Below are 23,240 nucleotides of genomic sequence, written 5' to 3'. Positions count from 1 at the left end.
TATTTTTTTTTCAAATATAATTAGCAAAAGTAGTTTAAATCGATTCAATTAATAAAAAATGTTGATTTTGAGGGATCTTTCTATTCAATCCGAATTGATTCATTTTTGATAGCTGAACAAGAAAATGTAATTTATCACTTTTTTTATTGATTAGGTTTTTTAATCTTTGAAGCCATCTCAAAACATGGTATGGAGAAAGCAGAGCCGTACCTAGGGTCCACGGCGCCCTTGGCGAAGCATCAATTTGGCGCCCCTCCAAATTTTTCATCATTTTGATATGTTTACTTAAATTTTCAGCGATTGCTTCAAAGAGTTTTAATAATATAATGGTAATTGATTGAATAAATATAACAGCTTAAAAATCCAACCACAATATAATTCTTTGAAGAATATTCAAATTAATGTTTTATTATTTTTAAACCATTTCAATCGATTTATATCTTTCCAATACAGATAGGTTGTAACGAAAATGTGTTTTAGGATTAATGTTGACTGAAAATAGCAGAGTGTTGTTTTATCGTTTTAAACAGAATTTGATCTGACCTAGCTTAAATTTCATTGTACACTCAACCCCCGGTGGTTGGTCACTTTTTCGTTTGACACTTTTTTAGTTTGTACCCCGTTGGTTGGTCAAAGTCAAACTAAAAAGTGACGAACTGTCACTTTTTACACGGCGCTCACGCACACTATCAAAACAAACGTTTGGTAGTGTGTGTGAACTCCGTGTAAAAGGGGTGTCAAACTAAAACGTGACCCCGTTCGTTTGACAACAGTTGGTGTCAAACCATCGGGGTTTGAGTGTATCAGCATTTTCCTGCATTCCTGAAAAAATAGTATAACTGATTAGAAAATGGACTCCTTTTCAAACTTGTTTTTGGATGGATTCCTTTTGAAACTATTTGTTTCAATTTATTTTTGAAAACAATATTTCTCTTCTCTGTGACTGTGTTTTTTGATTGATATAAAATTCCTAAAATTTGTTTTTTGAAAATTCATAGCTTCAAACAAAGGCAATTAGTTTTTACCTTTTAACACATTGAAATTTTTGTGTTTATTTTTCGACATCTAAAGTTTCTTAAAATTTTGTATAAAAACCATTACACTCAAATAGAGGGTGACGAGCGGGAATTCCCGGGAAATCGACCATTTTTGGACCTCTCGATTCCCGGGAAATTTGGTCGAAGCAAAATTATATAAACAAATAAAAAAAAATTGAAAATTCGAAATTGTTCAGAACATTGGGTGTTCAATGTAAGATGTTCAAAGCGAATGAAACAATGCTTCTCTTATCTTCTAATTCAGAAAGTGTAAATTTTAACTTATTAAAAATTCCAATAACTATAATTGGGAAAACTTAAAATAATGTGGACCCCAAAATTAACCTTAAAGCATACTTAGCAGTTAGCCACAAGAAGAAAGTCTAATTTTTTTATATTTTTGTTTATTATTTCTAAGAGTATAATTTTCATATCCTCTTTCAAGCATAGCAATTCTTATAATCCATTTTTTTTTATTCTTATTATTTTAATTTCGCTGTATCAAGGTAATTTCCTTTTTTGATGTCATGGAGTAATGTTGTGTTTCGCTTAAACCTCAATATTAAATTATATCTTAGAAAAAAAACTCTGGAAATCTTTGTAAAGTCCGCCAAATGTGAACATTTGGGTTTTCCGGATCACTATTTCTTCAATGCATATTTACAGTTTTAAAAAAGAAAAAAAAAAATATTAAAGTTGTTGTTTTGAGTCGCTATTTATTATATTGTAAAAATCCCGATACTGGGAAATTATATATAAGCTATTTTGTTATTTCACAAAAATCTAATAACAAGTTCATACAACAAGTTGTATTGCAGATTCAGAAAAAAAATCAAGAAGTAGATCATAGTTCCCAAAAATAATGAGGCTACTAATTAACGTTTCATTAAATGAGCATGAATAAAACGTAACTGAATTCATTGAAAAGAAACACATCTCGGGTGAGTTTAAAAAAGGCGTAAGAGCCACTGTGACCTCTGACATTAATTTTCGTTTTTCTCGAAAATGAAACAAAATTTCATTTATTTCAAGTATGGGGCACTTGAAGGACGTGTAGATGAACAATCTCGAGCATTTTTGATATTGGTTTTTCGTAAGTAGGTCGAATACCGATGCAAAAAGGACTTTGTTTACCAATGGCTCTTACGGCTTTTTGAAAACTAATCCGAGACATTTATAACTTTTCTTTATACATTACTGGCACTATTGGCATAGTTATAAACACTACCAGGTCCCGGGAATTCCCGGGAAATTTTCAAATTCAACTCTCGATTCCCGGGAAATTGAAAATCTCGAAAATAGTCACCCTCAACACACAAAACTTTTAGAACCGTTTGTGTAATTGTGAAAATTTAGGCGAAATTACACTGGATAGCCCAACACATGGAATCCATGAAATAAAAAAAATGTATGTGAAAGATAAGCAACTTTATCCATTCCATTAAAACATAACAAAACAAAAATTTTCAAGGAAAATGTTACTAACATTCTTCAAATTATTGACACTAGAAGCAAAATTAAGTGGAACTTTGTGTTTCCCCAAAAAATATTGCTGTTTTTGGAGTTGGAATTTTGCTTTGGTTTAAATTCTAATGGGTCTTCGATAATGGTGTTTCTGCAAATCAAAATTATACAAGAAATTGCATAATATTTTACTTTTACGACTAAAAAGTTGGTGGGCATGCCAATCTATGCAGCTTTGTCGAAGACACCCAAATTTTACTTTTTCACTCTTGCTACAAGTAATTGAATACAAGCAGCAGAATATAATATATTTAGAGCAATTTATGTGCTCTTAAAAAACCAACATTTTTATGTTGAAAAAAAAAAATATTTTGCTAGAAATTAAACAAAAGTCAAAGCATTTTTTGTGTTAGAAATATTCAATTTAAACACTTCAGTATTTCGAAAACGTAGGCCAATCTCAACGCACAAGTTTGCAATTAAAACGATAAAAATATCTCAAATGCCATTTTCTTTAAACTTGAAATATCTTATTCTTATTATTTCAGATTTTCAATAGAAATGTGTAAATTTCAATTAAATAGCTGATTATATAAAAAAATACTTCAAAACATAAAAAAGCTTGATGGTTCCTGATGCTGGAAAAAATGGTGAAATTTAAATTGAATTTTATATACTGTAGTTGGAATATAAAATCTCTAGCTATTTCAAAGAATTGTTATAAAACCCTGAAATTTTTGCCACTTGAGCGCCCCCTTTGGTAAATGAATTGAAAGAATTTAATTTTAAATTTAATTCTGGTACAATTATTGAAATAGTTGATTTTGGCGCCCCAAGTGTTATAAGTAATATTTGTAATATTCCGACCAAGATTATCGAGTTATTTTGTAGTCCTGCTTTAAAATTTGGCGCCCTTTTTGTTCTGAATACCTTTCTAGGATTTTATAATAACATGACAAATTTGTACAATCATCGTTTTCGGCACCCCCCAAGGGCTGGCGCCCTTGGCGGTCGCCAACTGCGCCAACCCCTAGGTACGGCGCTGGGAGAAAGCAAAATATTTTAAATCGAAAACACCCAAGGGAGATTTATACGTAGAAAGTTGTGTTTCACCTTCCTGATAAAGAATATGTTCGATTCAAAATATACTCTCGGTTAAAAATGTGTGAAATGATTCACGGTAAAAAAATTGTGATTTTTTTATTAAACTTTTTGTCACTAAAACTTGATGCAAATAACACTATTTTTTTCATTTTCTGATATTTTTAAGAGGACATCAAATGCCAACTTTTCAGAAATTTCCAGATTGTGCAAAAAATCTTTGACCGAGTTATGATTTTTTTAAATAAATCAATACTATCAGTACTGCTTCTTTCATTTCAAAAATATTTTTATTATAAGAAATTTTTGAGAATGTTACTGTTGATTAAATTTCTTGTATTTCAAGCTTCTTATTGTTGTTTTTTAACAAAAACTTTTCAAAAATATCATTGCACAAAACATCACAAAATTGATTCAATCGCACACTCCTTTCAGCCCTGCCCACCACGGACATCGAGGCGCAAACGTTGGCGTTCGTCGAGTCGGCCAACGCGTTCCTGCATCCGGCCCTGCGAGGAGTCAAAACGGTCAGCTTAGGTGAGGTCCCGACCAAAATCCGGTCACGGTGTCAACCTCCCCCAAATTCAACCGTCCGTGGGAGCCCACCTTAACGAAGAATGTTTTTTTTTTTTTACTTTTTGCAATCCCACAGCCCGAAAGCGACCACTGCTCGGCGGTCCCCGGTCCAGCATGAACCCGACCAAGCGAACCGTGATGACACTGATTGCCCGGGCCCGGACCGCCCAGGCCATGCACGGAACGCGGACGACCGGACCCATTGGCGAGTGAGTTTTTGGTGGATTTTTTTTGATTAAAAATTTTGAGGTTGCCAAAATTTTTGGTCAATTTTTTTACTTTTTCAATTAATAATAACTAAATAAAATAATAACAATTCTGGCAACCCTGTCACCGTTCCAGCAGACCAATCCAGGTGATTACTTCGCCGCTGATTCTGCAACCCTCGCTGGACCTGCTGCAGACCAACGGCGCCGGTTCGATGCAGAAGGAGAACATCCTGCAGGGGGCTTAAGGTGTGAGAGCGTGTGACGACCCAAGGAATTAAGGCCACCACCAGTGCGGTGGTCGGAGGAAGGTGAGCAACTCAGGCCCTAGGCGTCCAGGGTGTGGATTCATTGACTGAAAAGTTGGGGAAAAGCGAAACGAATGAACGAGCGCGTGGTACGCAGGTGGGAAATGGTGGAAAGAGAAGTTGATTGAAAAGTTGCTCATCTTGTTTGACTTGGAGGTGGCTGTGCCAGTGGCGTACGCAATTATATAGAATCAGTGTTGTATTTTAAATAACATGTTTTCATATTTCTAAGATCTGAGCAATCCTAAAGCTCCTCGCATTTTTTTTTTTGTATGAGCAACTTTTAAAATATCAGAATAAGATTTCTTACGTATTATTTCTTATTATTTCTTTTCCTTTATGAGCACAAAGCAAAAAAAAAAATGAATTTTGGAATGTTGAAAATTTGGTAGGTTGAATATTACCTTAAAAAAATGTGTAAAAATGTAAACCTGATGAATATTCACCAGAAACTGATGAAAATTCAACATTTCTCTTGAATTTCGCGAAAAAAACCCGATTTTGTTTTACTTGATTATTTCCAAATAAAACTTAATTGAATTGAGCAGAAGACATTTTGTATTTCTCGTCCATTGATTCCTCAAGTCCAAATAAGCCATTTTGCATCTTTAATTTCTTCATACAAGTTTCCATTCAAATTTGGGGGGATGTCTATAGAAAAGTGCTTTTAATCGACTGCGCGTCTTCGGCAAAACTGTAGGGTTATAACTAGGACTATCCAGCAAAAATAGTAACACTGAATAAAACAAGATTTTGACAATTATACCCCCTTTGATTATTTTCATTTTGCTAACTTTTAAGCTAAAGGGTATGACGGAGATTTTGTTTTTGGCCAAGATTTTTGGAAAAATAGTGTTTTTTTATAAAGCACCGAAAATGCACACACAGAAATTTAAAAAAAAAACTTTCTGGATGTAAAGTTTAAATCTAAATCGAAAAGAAATTTTAATAAAGTGCAGCGTTTTCGAGTTATAGCCATTTTAAGGTTAAATTAATCGGCAACATTGTATTATTATTTTTTTTTAAATGGTGTTCAAAAAAATATCAGATAAGCTGAAAAAATTTCTACAATTTGCTTTTTTTGACCTTGTTAATCCAATTTTTGGTTGCTGATATATAACCTTGCAATAAAAAAAATACCAGAAATTAGTTTTATTGACCCTCAGTAAGTTTTTCAATTTAAAATGTAAAACGTGAAATTTTCTGAATTTTTTTTTCAGATTTTAAAACAACTTCTTTCATTTTTGAAGGGCTTCAATCAACTTGCCCACAGTTAAAAAAAAATCAAGAAACCAAATCGATCTGAAAATTCTTCTTAAGATACAGATTTTCAAATGCTTTAAAGTCACTTTTTGGACAGCCCTCAAATCCAAGAATACAATGGTTAATCGACTTGAGAAATGCTAGAGAATATCTTTTATGATAAAAGAAGTCTAATTGTTGATGCAATTGTAACGTCAAGCGGTACAGTCAAGCATCGATTTTCCGAAGTTTCGATTATCACAAGGACTTCAAATCAATTTGGATAAACAAATCGTACTTCTTCTGTTATTTTCCTACATTAAATTCAGAGCCCAATTATCCGAAGAATTCATTATACCATGTGAATATTTTGGGAGAACTCCGGATAGTTTGACTGTGTGGACTGTTCATAAAAATCAAGTATTGCTCGGGTGACACCTAAATTTTTTTAAATGTTTTTGTTTCTTTATTTTGATGAGGATGTATGTCAGGATCTAAAAGACCAATCTTAAATGTTTCATATTTTCAGAAATTGATCGCCTCAGGCATTTTGTATGAAATTTAAAAAAAAAAACACATTTTTGGCTATTGAGCAATTCGTTGAAATTTCGTTTTTTCGTTTTTTTTTTATTATATTTTTTAATCCTGCTGAAATTTTTTGGTGCCTTCGGTATGCCCAAAGAAGCCATATTACATCATTAGTTTGTTCATATAATTTTCTATACAAATTTGGCAGCTGTCCATACAAAAACTGACTTAATCCACCTATGTGGTTGGAGCCTTCCTCACAACAATGGCTGTACACAAGTTTCATCAATTTTTTAGATCCGGGTTCCAAAAAGTACATCGATATCACTTAAGTGGCCATGTCTCGAGACAGGGTTGCCAGATCTTCGATGTTTTGCACTCGTTGGAAAGGTCTTTTGATAACCTAACCTAACCAACAATGGGTCGGATGATGGACCTAGACATAGTTTACATACATTTAAGTGAGATCCGGCTTCAAAAAAGTACATCAATATCACTTAAGTGGCCATATCTCGAGACAGGGTTGCCAGATCTTCAATGTTTTGCACTCGTTGGAAAGGTCTTTTGATAACCTAACCAACAATGGGTCGGATAGTGAATCCGTACATAGTTTACATACATTTAAGTGAGATCCGGCTTCAAAAAAGTACATCAATATCACTTAAGGGGCCATATGTCGAGACAGGGTTGCCAGATCTTCAATGTGTTAGACTCGTTGGAAAGGTCTTTTGATAACCTAACCAGCAATAGGTCGGATAGAGGATCCTGACATAGTTTACATACATTTAAGTGAGATCCGGCTTCAAAAAAGTACATCAATTTCACTTAAGAGGCCATATCTCGAGACAGGGTTGCCAGATCTTTAATGTTTTAGACTCGTTGGAAAGGTATTTTGATAACCTAACCAACGTTGGGTCGGATAGTGGAGCCGGACATAGTTTACATACATTTAAGTGAGATCCGGCTTCAAAAAAGTACATCAATATCACATAAGTGGCCATATCTCGAGACAGGGCTGCCAGATCTTCAATGTTTTAGACTCGTTGGAAAGGTCTTTTGATAACCTAACCAACAATGGGTCGGATGGAGGATCCGGACATAGTTTACATTTATTTAAGTGAGATCTGGCTTCAAAAAAGTACATCAACAAAACTTAAGTGGCCATATCTCGAGACAGGGTTGCCAGATCTTCAATGTTTTGGACTCATTGGAAAGTTCTTTTGATAAGTTAACCAACAATAGGTCGGATGGTGGATCCGGACATAGTTTACATACATTTAAGTGAGATCCGGCTTCAAAAAAGTACATCAATATCACATAAGTGGCCATATCTCGAGACAGGGCTGCCAGATCTTCAATGTTTTAGACTCGTTGGAAAGGTCTTTTGATAACCTAACCAACAATGGGTCGGATGGAGGATCCGGACATAGTTTACATTTATTTAAGTGAGATCTGGATTCAAAAAAGTACATCAACAAAACTTAAGTGGCCATATCTCGAGACAGGGTTGCCAGATCTTCAATGTTTTGGACTCATTGGAAAGTTATTTTGATAAGTTAACCAACAATAGGTCGGATGGTGGATCCGGACATAGTTTACATACATTTAAGTGAGATCCGGCTTCAAAAAAGTACATCAATATCACATAAGGGGCCATATCTCGAGACAGGGTTGCCAGATCTTCAATGTTTTAGACTCGTTGGAAAGGTCTTTTGATAATCTAACCAACGATGGGCCGGATGATGGACTCGGACATAGTTTACATACTTTTAAGTGAGATCCGGCTTCAAAAAAGTACATTAATATCACTTAAGTGGCCATATCTCGAGACAGGGTTGCCAGATCTTCAATGTTTTGGACTCGTTGGAAAGGTCTTTTGATAACCTAACCAACGATGGGTTGGGTGATAGACCCGGACATAGTTTACATACAGTTAAGTGAGATCCAAATATATGTGAAAACACATTATTATACACCCAACTGGCAGTCGCATGATTGTGATGCATGGCGGCATGAAAGTATATCAGAATCTGCATGAAATCTGTCCTCATGCATTTTTTGCGATATAGGAGTATGACATTTTTGCCCGTTTCCGACAATTATCGACATTACCGACGGCTTTTTGGTTGTATTTCACCAAAAAAAAAACACTTAGCAGAACGAGGATTGAACCACCAACTTCTTGGTTATTGATCCGACACGCTACCACCGCGCCATGGACGCTTGATGAAAAGTGAGTGAAAGAGCACCAACATATGCTTCTCTTTGGAGTGTTGCTCGGGGACGGGCCAGCTTTATATGTGTTGGTGAGAACTGCAGATCGCTGAAATTTATACACGCGGGCAAAAATGATCTACGGGCTTGCTGCAAAAAATGTTATAAAATATGACATTTTCTGCAGCAAATCCAATGTTGCAGATTTTGAGTTATATTTTTCCTTTGGGTGTACATAACTTTTGAACTACTTATCGAAACTTCAATCTGTATAAAACTCGATCTATGGGACCCTAAACCAAGTCGAATGCAACAAGTTCGGGTCAAATCGGTTCAGCCAGTGCCGAGAAACATGAGCTAGTTTGTTGGTCACATACATACATACACACACACATACACACACACATACACACACACATACACACACACATACACACAGACATTTGTTCAGTTTTCGATTCTGAGTCGATATGTATACATGAAGGTGGGTCTACGACGTTTTTATACGAAGTTCATTTTTAGAGCAGGATTATAGCCTTACCTCAGTGAGGAAGGCAAAAGATTAATGAAATCCTTCATTTTTTTTATCGATTTGGTGTCTTCGGCAAAGTTGTAGGTATGGATAGTACTACACTGAAAAAAATGATACACGGTAAAAAGTTTTTGCAACTTTTTAATTTAACTTTTTGTCACTAAAATTTGATTTGCAAACAATTACTATTTTTATTTTTCTTATATAGTTAAGGGGACATCAAATGCCAACTTTTCAGAAATTTCCAGAATGGGCAAAAAATCTTTGACCGAGTTATGAATGTTTGAATCAATACCGATTTTTTCAAAAAATCGAAATACTGGTCGCCAAAACTTTTCAACTTCATTGTTCGATGAAAAATCAAATTTGCAATCAAAAAGTACTTTAGTGAAATTTTGATAAAGTGTACAGTTTTTAAGTTATAGTCATTATTTGGTATCTCTTTTTAAAAATAGTCGCAGCTCATCAATTTTTTTTTTCAATTAGTGCCCATGGTTGCCCACTTTTTAAAAAATATTATTAAAAAGCTGAGAAAATTCTCTATATTTTGCTTTTTTGGACTTTGTTGATACGACCCTTAGTTGCTGAGATATTGCCATGCAAAGATTTAAAAACAGGAAAATTGATGATTTCTAAGTCTCACCCAAACAACCCACCATTTTCTAATGTCGATATCTCAGCAACTATAGGTCCGATTTACAATGTTAAAACATGAAACATTCGTGAAATTTTCCGGTCTTTTCGAAAAAAATATTTTCAAAAAATTTAAATCAAGAATAACATTTCAAATGGGCGTAATATTGAATGTTTGGCCCGATTGAAATGTTAGTCTTGATTTACAAAAGTTTCATCTTTTAACATTGTAAATCGGACCTATAGTTGCTGAGATATCGACATTAAAAAATGGTGTGTTGTTTGGGTGATACTTAGAAAACATCAATTTTTCAGTTTTTTAACCTTTGCATGGCTATATCTCAGCAACTGAGGGTCGTATCAACAAAGTCCAAAAAAGCAAAATATAGAGAATTTTCTCAGCTTTTCAAAAATATTTTTTTCAATAATGGGCAAACATGGGCACTATTTTGTAAAAAATGAAAAACTGCGACTATTTACTGAAGTACTTTTTGATTACAAATTCGATTTTACATCGAAAAATGAAGTTGAAAAATTTTTGCGACCAATATTTCGATTTTTTGAAAAAATCTGTATTGATTCAAAAAGTCATAACTCGGTCAAAGATTTTTTGCCCATTCTGGAAATTTCTGAAAAGTTGGCATTTTATGTCCTCTAAAACATATCAAAAAATAAAAAAAAAATGAAAATATTGTTTTTTTGCAAATCAAGTTTTAGTGACAAAAAGTTAAATAAAAAATCACCATTTTTTTACCGTGTATCATTTTTTTCAGTGTAGTCCATATCCATACCTACAATTTTGCCGAAGACACCAAATCGATCAAAAAATTCCTTCAAAAGATACAGATTTTTGAATTTTCACATATCATTTTTGTATGGACAGCTGCCAAATTTGTATGGAAAATGGACAAACTAATGATGCAAAATGGCTTCTTTGGGCATACCGAAGGCACCAAAAAAGTTTCAGCCGGATTAAAAAATACAAAAAAAATTCGAATGACCGAAATCTCAGAGAATTGCTCAAATTTGATTAATTTTTCCCTTTATCTCTAAAAAATTAACAGTTTTGAAATAGAACTACCTTTAACTACTTATGCTTCGGGTAGCAAGATTGAAAAAACATATTTTTCAAAGAAAATGTAGATAAATTGACAACATCCACAGCGTAAAATAGGATTTTTGTGAAATTATCATTGCTTTGAATTTGCAATCAGAATTTTTATCAAGTATTTTGAATAAAATTTTCTTTGTTTTCTAAATTAAATTAAAACCATGATTCAATAAATCTGGATGGAGATGCCGATGAGAATACAATTTATACTTAATTTCATGAAAACCTTTGATTTTTTTTTAATGTAGCTTGTAAATTAAGTGCATTAATCAAGATTAACCTTTCCTACCCTAGTAACATTTTAGGTTTTAAGTAGGCCATAAAAGCCTATTTAGGTCATATGAGGGTTGTCAGAACCATGATAAAACCAGTAAGTTTAAAAATGTTACTAGGGTAATAGCTTGTTTATTGAAAAAAAAATACAAAAAAATAAAATGTGTCGAAATTTCTCATTTCCCTTCAATTTGCCATGTCATTTCTATGCAACTTTTCTATAATTTTTTTTTTTTAATTTTGGATTTAACAATTTTGTTCAAATTTAGCCGTTGAGAAAAAGTGCATTCAACTGAAAACAGTGTTAATGCACAGCGTCGAAAAGAGATATTTGGAGTATTTTAGACAAAATGGTCCCAAGACAACACTCAATTTGCCTGGTTTTGATGTTTTTAGGCATGTTATGTATGGGCATGTAAAAAGTAGGCAAACTATCTTTAAATTTAAACAAAAAGAATTCAAATAAATTTCACGTCTTTTCATATTTTTTGGTTTGAAATGTCCTATTTTCAACTTCTACTTGGGTAGCCTGGGGCATGACAGTGAACGAGACAGCAACGCTCTTTCATCTTAGCCTGAGTAAATTCAATAGTCAATTAAGCAGAGGAATCTGGAAGAAAGAAAGTTGAAATTGTACTTACTGTTTTAATTAAAGTTTGGTTCCAAATCTGAGCTCATTCTGACCACGGGAGAGCAGCAACTGTTTCAGTTTTTTTTACTTGTGAAGAGCGCAATAGTCGCCCAATCTTTAACAATCCTCAGATGAAGGACCTTCATTAAATTTAGGACAACTTTCCCGAAGACACCATATTTTTAAGATTTTTCGCTTTTTGTCCTTTTTGGAAGCTAAAAATCTTAAAAATATTGTGACTTCTTCTTTGATTTCAGTGGAAAGCCTTGAGAAAGCCCAGATTTGGACCACCCACATATTATTATATTTATTTCTATTAATGGTTTTTTTTTTTTGTAAAAACGACAAGGAACAAAAATTTAAAATGATTTTAAAAGAAGATTTGTTCGAAGTGAACGAAAATTTGAAACATTGAAACTTCTGGGATAGGAGGGTAATTAACATTCTTTTATTACCCGCCCATGACTTCATCTATCACCGTTACAAAGCCCATTGTTCGGCGCGTGGGCGAGCTTTAAAGTTTGTAAAGGTATTCGTGGGTGATTAATTACTTCGTTATTCCTTCTCCTCCGCTTGGGAACGTGATTCTAAGAAGATTACCATTGTTCCGCCGCCTGTCCTAACTGCCATCGACAGCCGGAAGCTTTTGACGAGTTTAGCAGGAAGATTAGCTCGTGGTGCCCAAAAGTTTGTGGCAATTCAGCGGCTTGTTTAATTAATTGCATTTGGTCGGCACCGTTCAAAACTCATCTGCCTGGGGAGGGAGGGATGGTTGCTCGACTCCAACACGGCCTCGATAAAATATTCATATCGTTTGCCGAGGTCTAGCTATTCATTTTATTGAGCTCATACATTTTCAATTTCCATGAAAATTTGGCTACCTTGCCTGTGGTCAGCCGTTGGAGCCGCTGGAAATGGACGTCCACAGAGCACATTGAAAGCCATTTGTCAGCCTGGGAAAGGGTAGCAAAATGGTACATTTTATTATGTTCATTTTGCATGCCAGCTTTTCAAATTGACTTTTGTACAGATTTCTCTTTGTAGGAAAAAAGTCATCACATTCAGATGAAATTTCTTCGCTCAAATGAATTTACAAATGCTTCTTGTTAATCTGACATCACTTGTTGAGGACACTAACACATCTACTACAAAACCGAACAAATCCTTTCGATTCAACCAACTGCAATTCCACAGGTAGGTCAATTGCCACCCACAGAATCCTCTTATAGCATTATACCATTTGAATGGCTTCCATTCCTACAAAAAAAAAGGTAAAGCAAGTGTCCAGTTATGAGTAAGAGTAGAGCCACCAAAAAAAGTGTATTTACTTTTTGCTTACTTTTTTTTCCTGGCATCCAATCTTACCTCTTCTTTACCATTTTTCCTCCAATTCATTTCGCCGCAGATTGAATTTCCCGTTCCAACCATTAATTGAATTCTGGTTAGATGATAATTAAATTTCAGCTCTATTAAGGTGCGTTCAAATGGTTCCCATTTTAAGAAAAGAGTTTCATTAAACTGCACCCAACTGCACTGCCATGGCAACACTGCTACTGGTCAGCTCAAGCACAAGCTGGTAATTCGAAAGCGATTTTATGATTTTTCCGCACCCGTTGCCATCGATTCGGAAAATTCGGATTAGGAAAATGGGTAATTCTCCGCCAACTCACACAGCAGTTGCCCCGACCCCTCTTCGATTTGCGTGAAACTTTGTCCTAAGGGGTAACTTTTGTCCCTGATCACGAATCCAAGGTCCGTTTTTTGATATCTCGTGACGGAGGGGCGGTACGACCCCTTCCATTTTGAACATGTGAAAAAGAGGTGTTTTTCAATAATTTGCAGCCTGAAACGGTGATGAGATAGAAATTTGGTGTCAAAAGGACTTTTGTGTAAAATTAGACGCCCGATTTGATGGCGTACTCAGAATTCCGAATAAACGTATTTTTCATCGAAAAAAACACTAAAAAAGTTTTAAAAATTCTCCCATTTTCCGTTACTCGACTGTAAAAAATTTTAGAACATGTCATTTTATGGGAAATTTAATGTACTTTTCGAATCTACATTGTCCCAGAAGGGTCATTTTTTCATTTAGAACAAAATTTTTCATTTTAAAATTTCGTGTTTTTTCTAACTTTGCAGGGTTATTTTTTAGAGTGTAACAATGTTCTACAAAGTTGTAGAGCAGACAATTACAAAAATTTTGATATATAGACATAAGGGGTTTGCTTATAAACATCACGAGTTATCGCGATTTTACGAAAAAAAGTTTTGAAAAAGTTGGTCGTCATCGATCATGGCCATTTATGGTCACCCGCGACAGACACGGACGACGAAACAAAGAGAAACGCAAAAAGTAACTTTTTCAAAACTTTATTTCGTAAAATCGAGATAAGTCGTGATGTTTATAAGCAAACCCCTTATGTCTATATATCAAAATTTTTGTAATTGTCTGCTCTACAACTTTGTAGAACATTGTTACACTCTAAAAATAACCCTGCAAAGTTAGAAAAACACGAAATTTTAAAATGAAAATTTTGTTCTAAATGAAAAATGACCCTTCTGGGACAATGTAGATTCGAAAGTACATTAAATTTCCCATAAAATGACATGTTCTAAAATTTTACAGTCGAGTAACGGAAAATGGGAGAATTTTAAAACTTTTAGTGTTTTTCGATGAAAATACGTTTATTCGGAATTCTGAGTACGCCATCGAATTGGGCGTCTAATTTACATAAAAGTCCCTTTGACACCAAATTTCTATCTCATCACCGTTTCAGGCTGCAAATTGTTGAAAAACACCTCTTTTTCGCATGTTCAAAATGGAAGGTCGTACCGCCGCTCCGTCACGAGATATCAAAAAACGGACCTCGGTTTCGTGATCAGGGACAAAAGTTACCCCTTAGGACAAAGTTTCACGAAAATCGAAGAGGGGTCGGGGCAACTTTTCCCGATTTCGTGTGAGTTGGTAGAGAATTACCCAAATGCAACAGGATTTCACCCAACACCGAACACGGTGAATCGACACGAGCTTGGACCGTTGCAGGGTTTTCAGCTGCATATTCCAATCGCTTCTGGGAAGTGGGGAAAAGGCATGGGCGTTACGACTTAGATTTTATAAAGATTGATATTTTTGAATTTTTCTAAAATCGACGTTTTTCAACAAAATCGTGTTAAATATCAATGCTTTCACACATATTTTTTTGAAAATGTAGTAAGATTCAAAGTATAAATACTCAAAAAATTTCACCAAATACTGTATTCTTTCGAAAGTACTCAATTTTCAGAATTAGCAGTACGAAGCGAAATTGTGTATGCCTTTTCACTTTATTGTTGTTGTTGTTTTTTTTTGGAAAATATTAAAATTTTCACGAAATACCATATTTTTCGAAAATACTCAAATTTTCAAAATGTGCAATATGGGTATCGAATGAATCAAAATTTCACGAGCTTCAAACATACATTAAAATTTGATATGCTTCATTTAAAATTTTGCTACCCATACTTATCGTAAATTAGAGATATTATAGTATTTTCAAAAATGAGATATATGTGAAATTTTTAGTGATTTAAATATAACAAAGTGAATTTATAATAAAATTAAAATGCATTCAAAATTTTGCTTTGTTCGAGAACTTTGAAAATTTGAGTATTTCAAAAAATATAGTATTTTGTGAAAATTTTTGTGAAACAAAATTTCTGATGAACTGAATATGCATATCAAATTTCTCTTCGTTTGGTCGTATTGCAAATAATGAAAGTTTTATAATTTTCGCAAAAACCTTATAAAGTGAAAATGCATGTTTAATTTCGCTTCGTTGAGTATTTTCGAAAAAAATGCGGTTTTTTGTCTAAATTTTAGTATTTAGAAAAACTCTCATGAAGCGATAAATCAAACAAAATTTCGCTTCGTTCGATACCCATATTTCAAATGTTGAAAATTTGAGAAAAAAAATACGGTATTTTTGAGAGGTCTAGTATTCTTTAAAAAAATCTGATAAAGTTAAAAAGCAAACAAAATTTCAATTCGTTTAGTACCCATTTTGCAAATTTCAAAAAATAGTATAACCGGTATTTGTGAAAATTTTAGTATCTTTCAAAAAACTCTTATGAAGTGAAAAAGTTTAAAAAATTTTGCTTAGTATCAACCTATATTGCAAATTTAAAAGAAAAATGATTATTTCTAAAAAATTGATATTTTGTGAAAATTTTAGTATTTTTTAAAGATACACTCATGATGTGATAAACGCTGTGCCTTTTGTTAATTTGTATATCCATTTTGGCTTAATTTTCGTATGGAAACTTCAGCGTTGAAGTTGCAATTACATATTCCTCAAAAAATACTACCCTCGTAAAAAAGACCTCTTAATGAAGCATACAAAATTTCGATTCGGTTTATACCCATATTGCAAATTATGAAAAATTAAGTAGTTTTGAAAAAAAAAATATTTTGTGAACAATTTTGTATTTTAAACATTAAAACTTCCTGCATTTTCAAAAAATATATTCTCAGTGAAAGCATTAGAATTTTTACATAATTTTGTTAAATTTAGTCAATTTTAGAAAGAATTTGAAGATTTGTTATTGTCCGTTATCGGCAAAAAGATTTGACTCATATGATTCTGATGTCTTTGGCAGGTCTATTTGCAAAAAAAAGATAGGTACTAAAAAAACGATTTCATTTTTTTCCCAAAAAGGCCGTTGCAAATATTTTTCAAAGTTTATGTACATTTCAATTTTTGATTTGTTTGATATATTTTTGAGATCTAAAACAACAACTTTTGACTCATTTAAAAAGTTTGGACAAAACTTTTTACTGCCAATTTATTATTTTTTGAAAAATAGGGGAACTATACCCTTTCTCAACCTATTTCTATTATCGGCCTATCAGCACTTTGATCATGCATTACAGCTTATATAAAGTGTTTTGACTGTTCCAAAGTAATAAATAGCTCAAATAAAAGTGAGCAAGCAACTCTTCATTGTTGAAACATCTGAAAATGTTGATTTAATAGCAGAAACGGCAAAAGTGATGAGTATTGGTCGAACGGCTTAGTGTGATTAAAATGGGTATATTTCCCCTATTTGTTATATTTTTGTAAAAATAGAAATGTCAATAAAAAAATTACATCAATTTTTAATGTAAAATCAAATTTGTTTATTACGTTGCTTCGTTTCAAGATATAGCCACATAAAAGTTTAACTTAAACTAAAAATTATATTATTCTAAAAAAGTGTCAATGATTGTTAATTTTTCGAAAAGTTGAAACATTTCCAGCTAAATTTCCTGAGGGACATTTGCGATTGGACCTCTTGTTTTACCTTTATATCATTAAAAGCTAAATTCGCAACGTTAAAATACCTTTTTTATTTCATTTTTTTTTTTCGATATGTTTCAGAGCACTAAAATAGTAGTTTATGCAACAAGTTGCAAAAAGAGGATTTTTTCAGCACGAGTCGTACATTTATCCAACGAGGTTCACCGAGTTGGATAAATACGACGAGTGTTGAAAAAATCAAGTTTTGCAACGAGTTCCATACAATATTTTTTGCAATTCCGAAAAACACCCATTGAGTGAAATTTTAAGTAAAATTTTCATGTATTTTTCCAATAAATCGTTTAAATAAAAAAATGTTGAAAAGTTTTACTTTTCGAAACAAGTGCTGAAAAGTTCAACTTTTCAGCACTCATTTCAGTGCTAAAAAGTAGAAGGCAACAAAAATAAAAAAAAATATTGAAATTAAAATTACAAGCCTAGGTTTCAACATTTGTATGAAAAAGGGTTTTTTTGCCCCCTGATTATTCAGGCCAATTTTGAAGGGGGGCGACATAAACTTTGAAAAATATTTGCAACGGCCTTTTAGGTTTATAATAATTTTTGATTTCTTTTCATTTATTGCATATTCAAAATACTTCTTGAAATAATAGCACCCCAGCAAAAAAATCTAAAAAGCTAAGAAAATTTCCTACAAAAAAGTTTAAATTTTCCACATTGAAAATCGTAAAATCGGATTCGAATTCTTTATGAGAATGTATCCCAGGTACTAATTGCCAGATTTTCAAAGTTTCATACAGAAAATTGTAGGAAATTTTTCTCAGCTCTTTAAACATTTTTTTTCTGTGATGCTATATGAAATCGAGATTTTTAACCAAAAGGTGGCCATAACTTGAAAACAGAATATTAAAAAAAAAATACCTTTGGATTAATAATTTGATTTTGATTTACAAATGATTTTTATTATTTTTTCCAGATTTTCGGCACTTAAAAAAATGCGTTTGAAGATTTAACAAAACGCAATCTAGTATTTAAATTTGGAGTGCTCAAAAGTTTCATTATGGATTTTTTCCCAGTTCCTATTTTTTCCGAAAAGTCCTAATCATAATCTTCAACTTTGCCGAAGACATCAAGTCTATCAGAAAAAGCCTTCTCCATGTAAAGAATTTCATACATTTACATACCCATTTTGTATGACTCGTCCCCAGAATTGTAGGGAGACTAGGGTGACAATAATAAAAATCGACATCAAGGACACCCTCTGATTCGATTCCTTAGGCAAAAATAAGCATCTGTGCCAATTTTGAGCCAAATCGGTTATGGTTAAGGGGCGCTTTTAATCGTTGAAGTTTTTATGGGGAATATCGTAAAAAATGTGTGCAGAAAAACATCGTTTTTGTCCAAGTGTGAGATTCTTGTAGGAAATTTAATTTTCTAAAACTTTGTCGAAGGGTGCAAAACAATCCGATTTTACTCTGGTTTTTGGTGATTTTTTTTAGCAAAAAGTAGTTATCAACTTTCAAGCATATAAGCCGATTTCTTATCATCGCATTGCTAATAACTCTTTAGGACCAACTCGGATCTTCTTGCACTCTTCGACAAAGTTTTAGGAAATTAAATTTCCTAGAAGAATTTCACACTTGGTCAATTTTAGGCGAGACTTGCGCCACCTGTTGCCAAATTCCTGAAGCGATGTTTTTCCCGATGCATTTTCGTGATTTTCCCCATATAAACTTCAACGATAAAAGGCGACTCCTTAACCTTAACCGATTTGGCTCAAAATTGGCACAGTTACTTGTTTTTGTCTAAAGAATCGAGCCAGGGGTTATCTCTTCAGATTTACAAAATTTAAAAAAAAATTGTCACCCTTATGGAGACTTATATGGAAATAATACAGTCATCCCACATATTCGGATCGGTTTCCAGATCGGCCAATGTTCAAAAAATCATATCAAATCGATAATTGAACTTAATGATTCGCTTTTACCTTCATTTGAAAGCTTTTCTTGCGATCTTTCGAATGCTGTATTGAACATCTGCAAATTTTAACTTGTATATGAAGATTTTGAAGTTTTTTTGCTGCTCGGAAGAAAATATTCTTGAAATGAAGTTTTTTGTTTAAAAAGTACTACTTTTACTAGTGAAATAGCAAGAGAATGTCCAAATGAAGGTTCTGAAAATAGTAAGTTCGACAGAAAAGCTACTTTTGGCATGCTGTTGACAAATTATCATAAAAGTGTTCCGAATTTGTTGGTGTTCAGAATATGTGGGATGACTGTAACAAAGACAAAGTTTTATCTAAATAAAAAAAAATTAAAGATCGTGAAAAAAATTCAAAATAGTAGAGAACTAATCAGAACCAATATCTCAGAAACTTATGGCCCTATTTTACTTTCCTGAAATTGTGTGATATTTTAGAAAAAAAAATACTTATAAAATTTCAATAGTGCTTAATATTGAAAATTTTATCTACTCAGTACGTTATGCGTTCAAATCCTTTTTATTTGTTTTTTTTTTTCTGGCAATTGTTTAAAATGTTTTTACATTAGCTTTTTTTCTACGCCCATGCCCTCGATGTAATGCAGTGCAACAGTTGCCCTGGCCATTTCTCAAGCTGTAACGGTATGGCGCTCGAAAATATTGCACTTTGTGAGTCTGTGACTGTGTGTCCCATGCTCCTGGAGCGGAAATAGTAGCTCGTTTTTTATTCATTCGTAAAAGTCCAACATTACCCCCCACCTTACCCCACTCTACCCTCAGCCACAATCGGGCTCAAATTCGATTCGATTCGATATCACACACAAAGGAATGGCGTGTCCTTTGTTGGTCACCCGAAGCATGAATAAGGCATCGGATATATTGTGCACATAAATCTTGCCAGAGACTGTGTGTGTGTTTGTGTGCTTCGACAGTGTGTTGTAGGTGGACAAATAGTTTCAGTTGAGTGGATTCCACTGCACTCTTGAAAGTCACCGTTACTGGGAAAAGGGTTATGAATAAATAAATAAATAAAAATCTGTGGAAATTTACAATTCTGAGAAGGATTGCAAGAGTGCAACTAGAATCAATTTGATCATTCTTAGAATTTTTCTTTTCTCTTTTTTCTTTGCAGAATAATTTCTTCCTGTTCATCCGTTCACCAAGAAAAAATCTGGAAACAATCGTGAAAAAAAAAACCTGAAAACAGCTCAAAATGGACCGAAACAGTTTTCCCACACAAAAACTGTGCAACAATTCAAATCAAACCAAAAAGATAAGTGAAAGCCACTTGCAGCACCAGAACATATTTATACAAAAAAAAAGATAAGTAAAGTTTAACGACTTGCACCACTCTAATCATCGATAAGGTTTCAAACAATTAACCATGAAAAGCAAAAGAAACATAAAATACTAGCAAAAACAGGCGACTACAACCACTTCAACAACGAGAGGCAGTGACTGGGAAAGTTTGTCTTTCCTACAAAACTGCTGCAATGTACCATAAAATCGATGTATTTTCTTCCCCCCCTGTTGATAATTATTGCTGCACGAAACAAAAAATAAAGTTTTTATTGAACTGTTTTATTTTTGCTACCGTTAGTTGAATATAAAGCATATTTTCTACTAGTAAATTTGATGGAGTAGTGAGTATTTTTAAACCAAAAGCATTTATATTGTAGCGGGAGAAAGATTGTAGAGAAAAATAAATCAACATTAAATATTCACTCAAGTTTTGATGGAGCGTAGTTGAACTAAACCTAAACTGAACGTAATACCGTAGTTCGTAACATAAAAAGGGTGACATTTTATAAAGCAGATAAACATCAATCTTTTATATGAAACAAAGCAAAATCACGTACGAAAAGTAAATATTGATTAACCAAGTAAAAGCTTCAACAAAACCAACATAAAAAGGAACGATTTTTGAAGTTATCAATGCAACCAGTAAGGCTTAACATAAAGAAATGCACCTCACTAAAAAAAAGCTTGATGCAAAAAAAAACATATTTGCACTAAACAACTACTTCCGTGCTTAAAGTTGATGTATTTAAAAAAAAAAACAATATTACTAAATCGATTTGAATAAATGTTCGTAGCACACACGGAGCACCTATTAAAAAAACTGAATAAAATCAATAAATATGTGTTTGAAAAATACCAATCTGAAAAAACCGCATTGTTGTTTTTTACTTTGAAAATTTTGAAATTTCCAAACCCCGAATTCTTGAAACACTTTTCCGTTTATCTTAAATATTACCACTTTGTTCATACATTTTGTGGAAACTACATTGAAATAAACTCTTGAAATATCAGAAAAGAACATGTTTACCTAAGTTAAAAATATACTGAAAACCAATTCTGCCTAATAAAGTTAAAGTTGATTGAATTACTATTCTGTCCATTAGTTGCTGATGTGTCACTGAGTCATTGTCATTCTTCCTATATTTATCCCTGCTAAATCTATATAGTTTATAAAGCATTTTGTATAGCAATTTCAAATTCTTTTAAAACAAGTGTGTTCATGGTTGATCAAGCTTGGTCTTTACTTCTATGGACAATTAAAACCACTGTTTATACAAAAAAATATCACTTCGTTCGTCTTCGTTCTAAAGTTTCTTAAATTGAAAAACATGCTGTTCCAAATCGTCTTCTACGACACAAAATAATCGCAGAGCTGATATCGAATATCCTGCTGAACAAAACAAATAAACACAATTTATCAAACTTTTGAAGTAACAAACAAATTCAACAAAAAAAAAATCATCAAATTTGCATGAATATGTTTAAAAATTTAAACTCTTGAATTGGACGAAAGCAAGCTTTTAACACCCTTTTTTGCCTTCCTCACGTTACTGAGGTAAGGCTATAAAATCACTCGAAAAACGAAATTCTTAATTTGACCTCCTAGACCCACCTTCATGTATACATATCGACTCAGAATCAAATTCTGAACAAATGTCTGTGTGTGGTGGGATGTTGATCAAAAAATTGTCATTCGATTATCTCGACATTGGCTGAACCGATTTTGTCCGTTTTGGCCTCATTCGGTCCGTCTTGGGGTCCCATAAGTCACTATTAAAAATTATGCAGTTTAGTTAAGTACTTCAAAAGTTATGCTAAAAAAAACGATTTTAACAAAAGTCCGGAAGATTGTAAAAAGGGTGGTTTTTGTAAGAAACCCGTCATGCTATACATTTCAAGAAAGGTATTGAAAAGACCTTTCCAACGCGTCTAAGACACTGAAGATCTGACAAATCTATCAAAAGTTATAAGCACTTAAGTGTTATTTATACGCTTTTTGGAGGCCGGATCTCAGATATGTTCATGAAAACGTTGTCCGGATCTCTCATGTGACCTATCGTTGGATAGATATTCAAAATACCTTTCCAACGCGTCCAAAACATTGAAAATCTGACAACCCTATCAGAAGTTATAAGCACTTAAGTGTTATTTACGCACTTTTTGCATTTTGGATAGCACTCTTTAAATGTGAGGAAGGCGCCAACCACCTAAGGGTGGATTAAGTATCGTTTTTAATTTTAGGGTTGTTTTTAAAAAAATTATAATTTTTTGTTTTGAAAGATCGAAACATGTATTTCATGAAGATCAATCTCAGGAACCGTTGGAAAAATCATGAATATCTCTTTTGTTAGCTAGGTAGGAGAACGAACTAGCACAGAAGAAGACAGCACAGAGACATCGATCTGTTGAGAAAATTAATAAAAAAAATTAAAATCTAAAAAAATCAACAGTTTTCTCAAAAAAATCAAAGCTAATCTTTTAACCGTTTTTTAAACCAACATTTTGTGTTGAAAAATTGGCAACACTGCCAGTGATTTTTTACCAATAAGTGTCAGAGCTAAAAATTTAAAAGTATTTTCAGCATTTTTTGTGTGAAAAGTTCAATAAAAATAGTAATTTGCATAACTATTTTTCTGAAAAGTTGTAATCAAAACCTACAACTTTGCCGAAGAAACCAAATCGATCTGAAATTCCGTTTAGGATGCAGATTTTTTAATATTTTTAAAGCATTTTTGTATAGACGATGGTTGGATTAGTATGGACGAAATAATTGAGCAAAATGAATTCCATAAGAGAGCAATTCTCTGAGATTTCGGTCATTCTTTTTTT

At 33.1% G+C, this 23,240-nt stretch overlaps 1 protein-coding gene across 2 annotated transcripts in view; it reads left to right on the top strand.

Moving 5' to 3' along the window:
• Positions 1-22,063, top strand: part of LOC6047792 — a 160,943-nt gene extending 138,880 nt beyond the window's left edge. The window contains exons 8-11 of one of the 2 annotated variants that reach the window (XM_038264993.1): positions 4,038-4,139; positions 4,255-4,387; positions 4,524-4,695; positions 20,242-22,063. In XM_038264993.1, the coding sequence (XP_038120921.1) occupies positions 4,038-4,139; positions 4,255-4,387; positions 4,524-4,632 (344 nt within the window). In that variant the 3' untranslated portion in view covers positions 4,633-4,695; positions 20,242-22,063. Of the gene's footprint in view, positions 1-4,037; positions 4,140-4,254; positions 4,388-4,520; positions 4,696-20,241 lie in introns of both variants that reach the window. The other variant, XM_038264992.1, reaches the window with a different exon arrangement.
• The last annotated feature ends 1,177 nt before the right edge of the window (positions 22,064-23,240 follow it).

Source organism: Culex quinquefasciatus, chromosome 3, assembly GCF_015732765.1.
Source record: "Culex quinquefasciatus strain JHB chromosome 3, VPISU_Cqui_1.0_pri_paternal, whole genome shotgun sequence".
NCBI classification, from domain to species: domain Eukaryota; kingdom Metazoa; phylum Arthropoda; class Insecta; order Diptera; family Culicidae; genus Culex; species Culex quinquefasciatus.
This window is presented reverse-complemented; position numbering and strand designations above follow the sequence as displayed.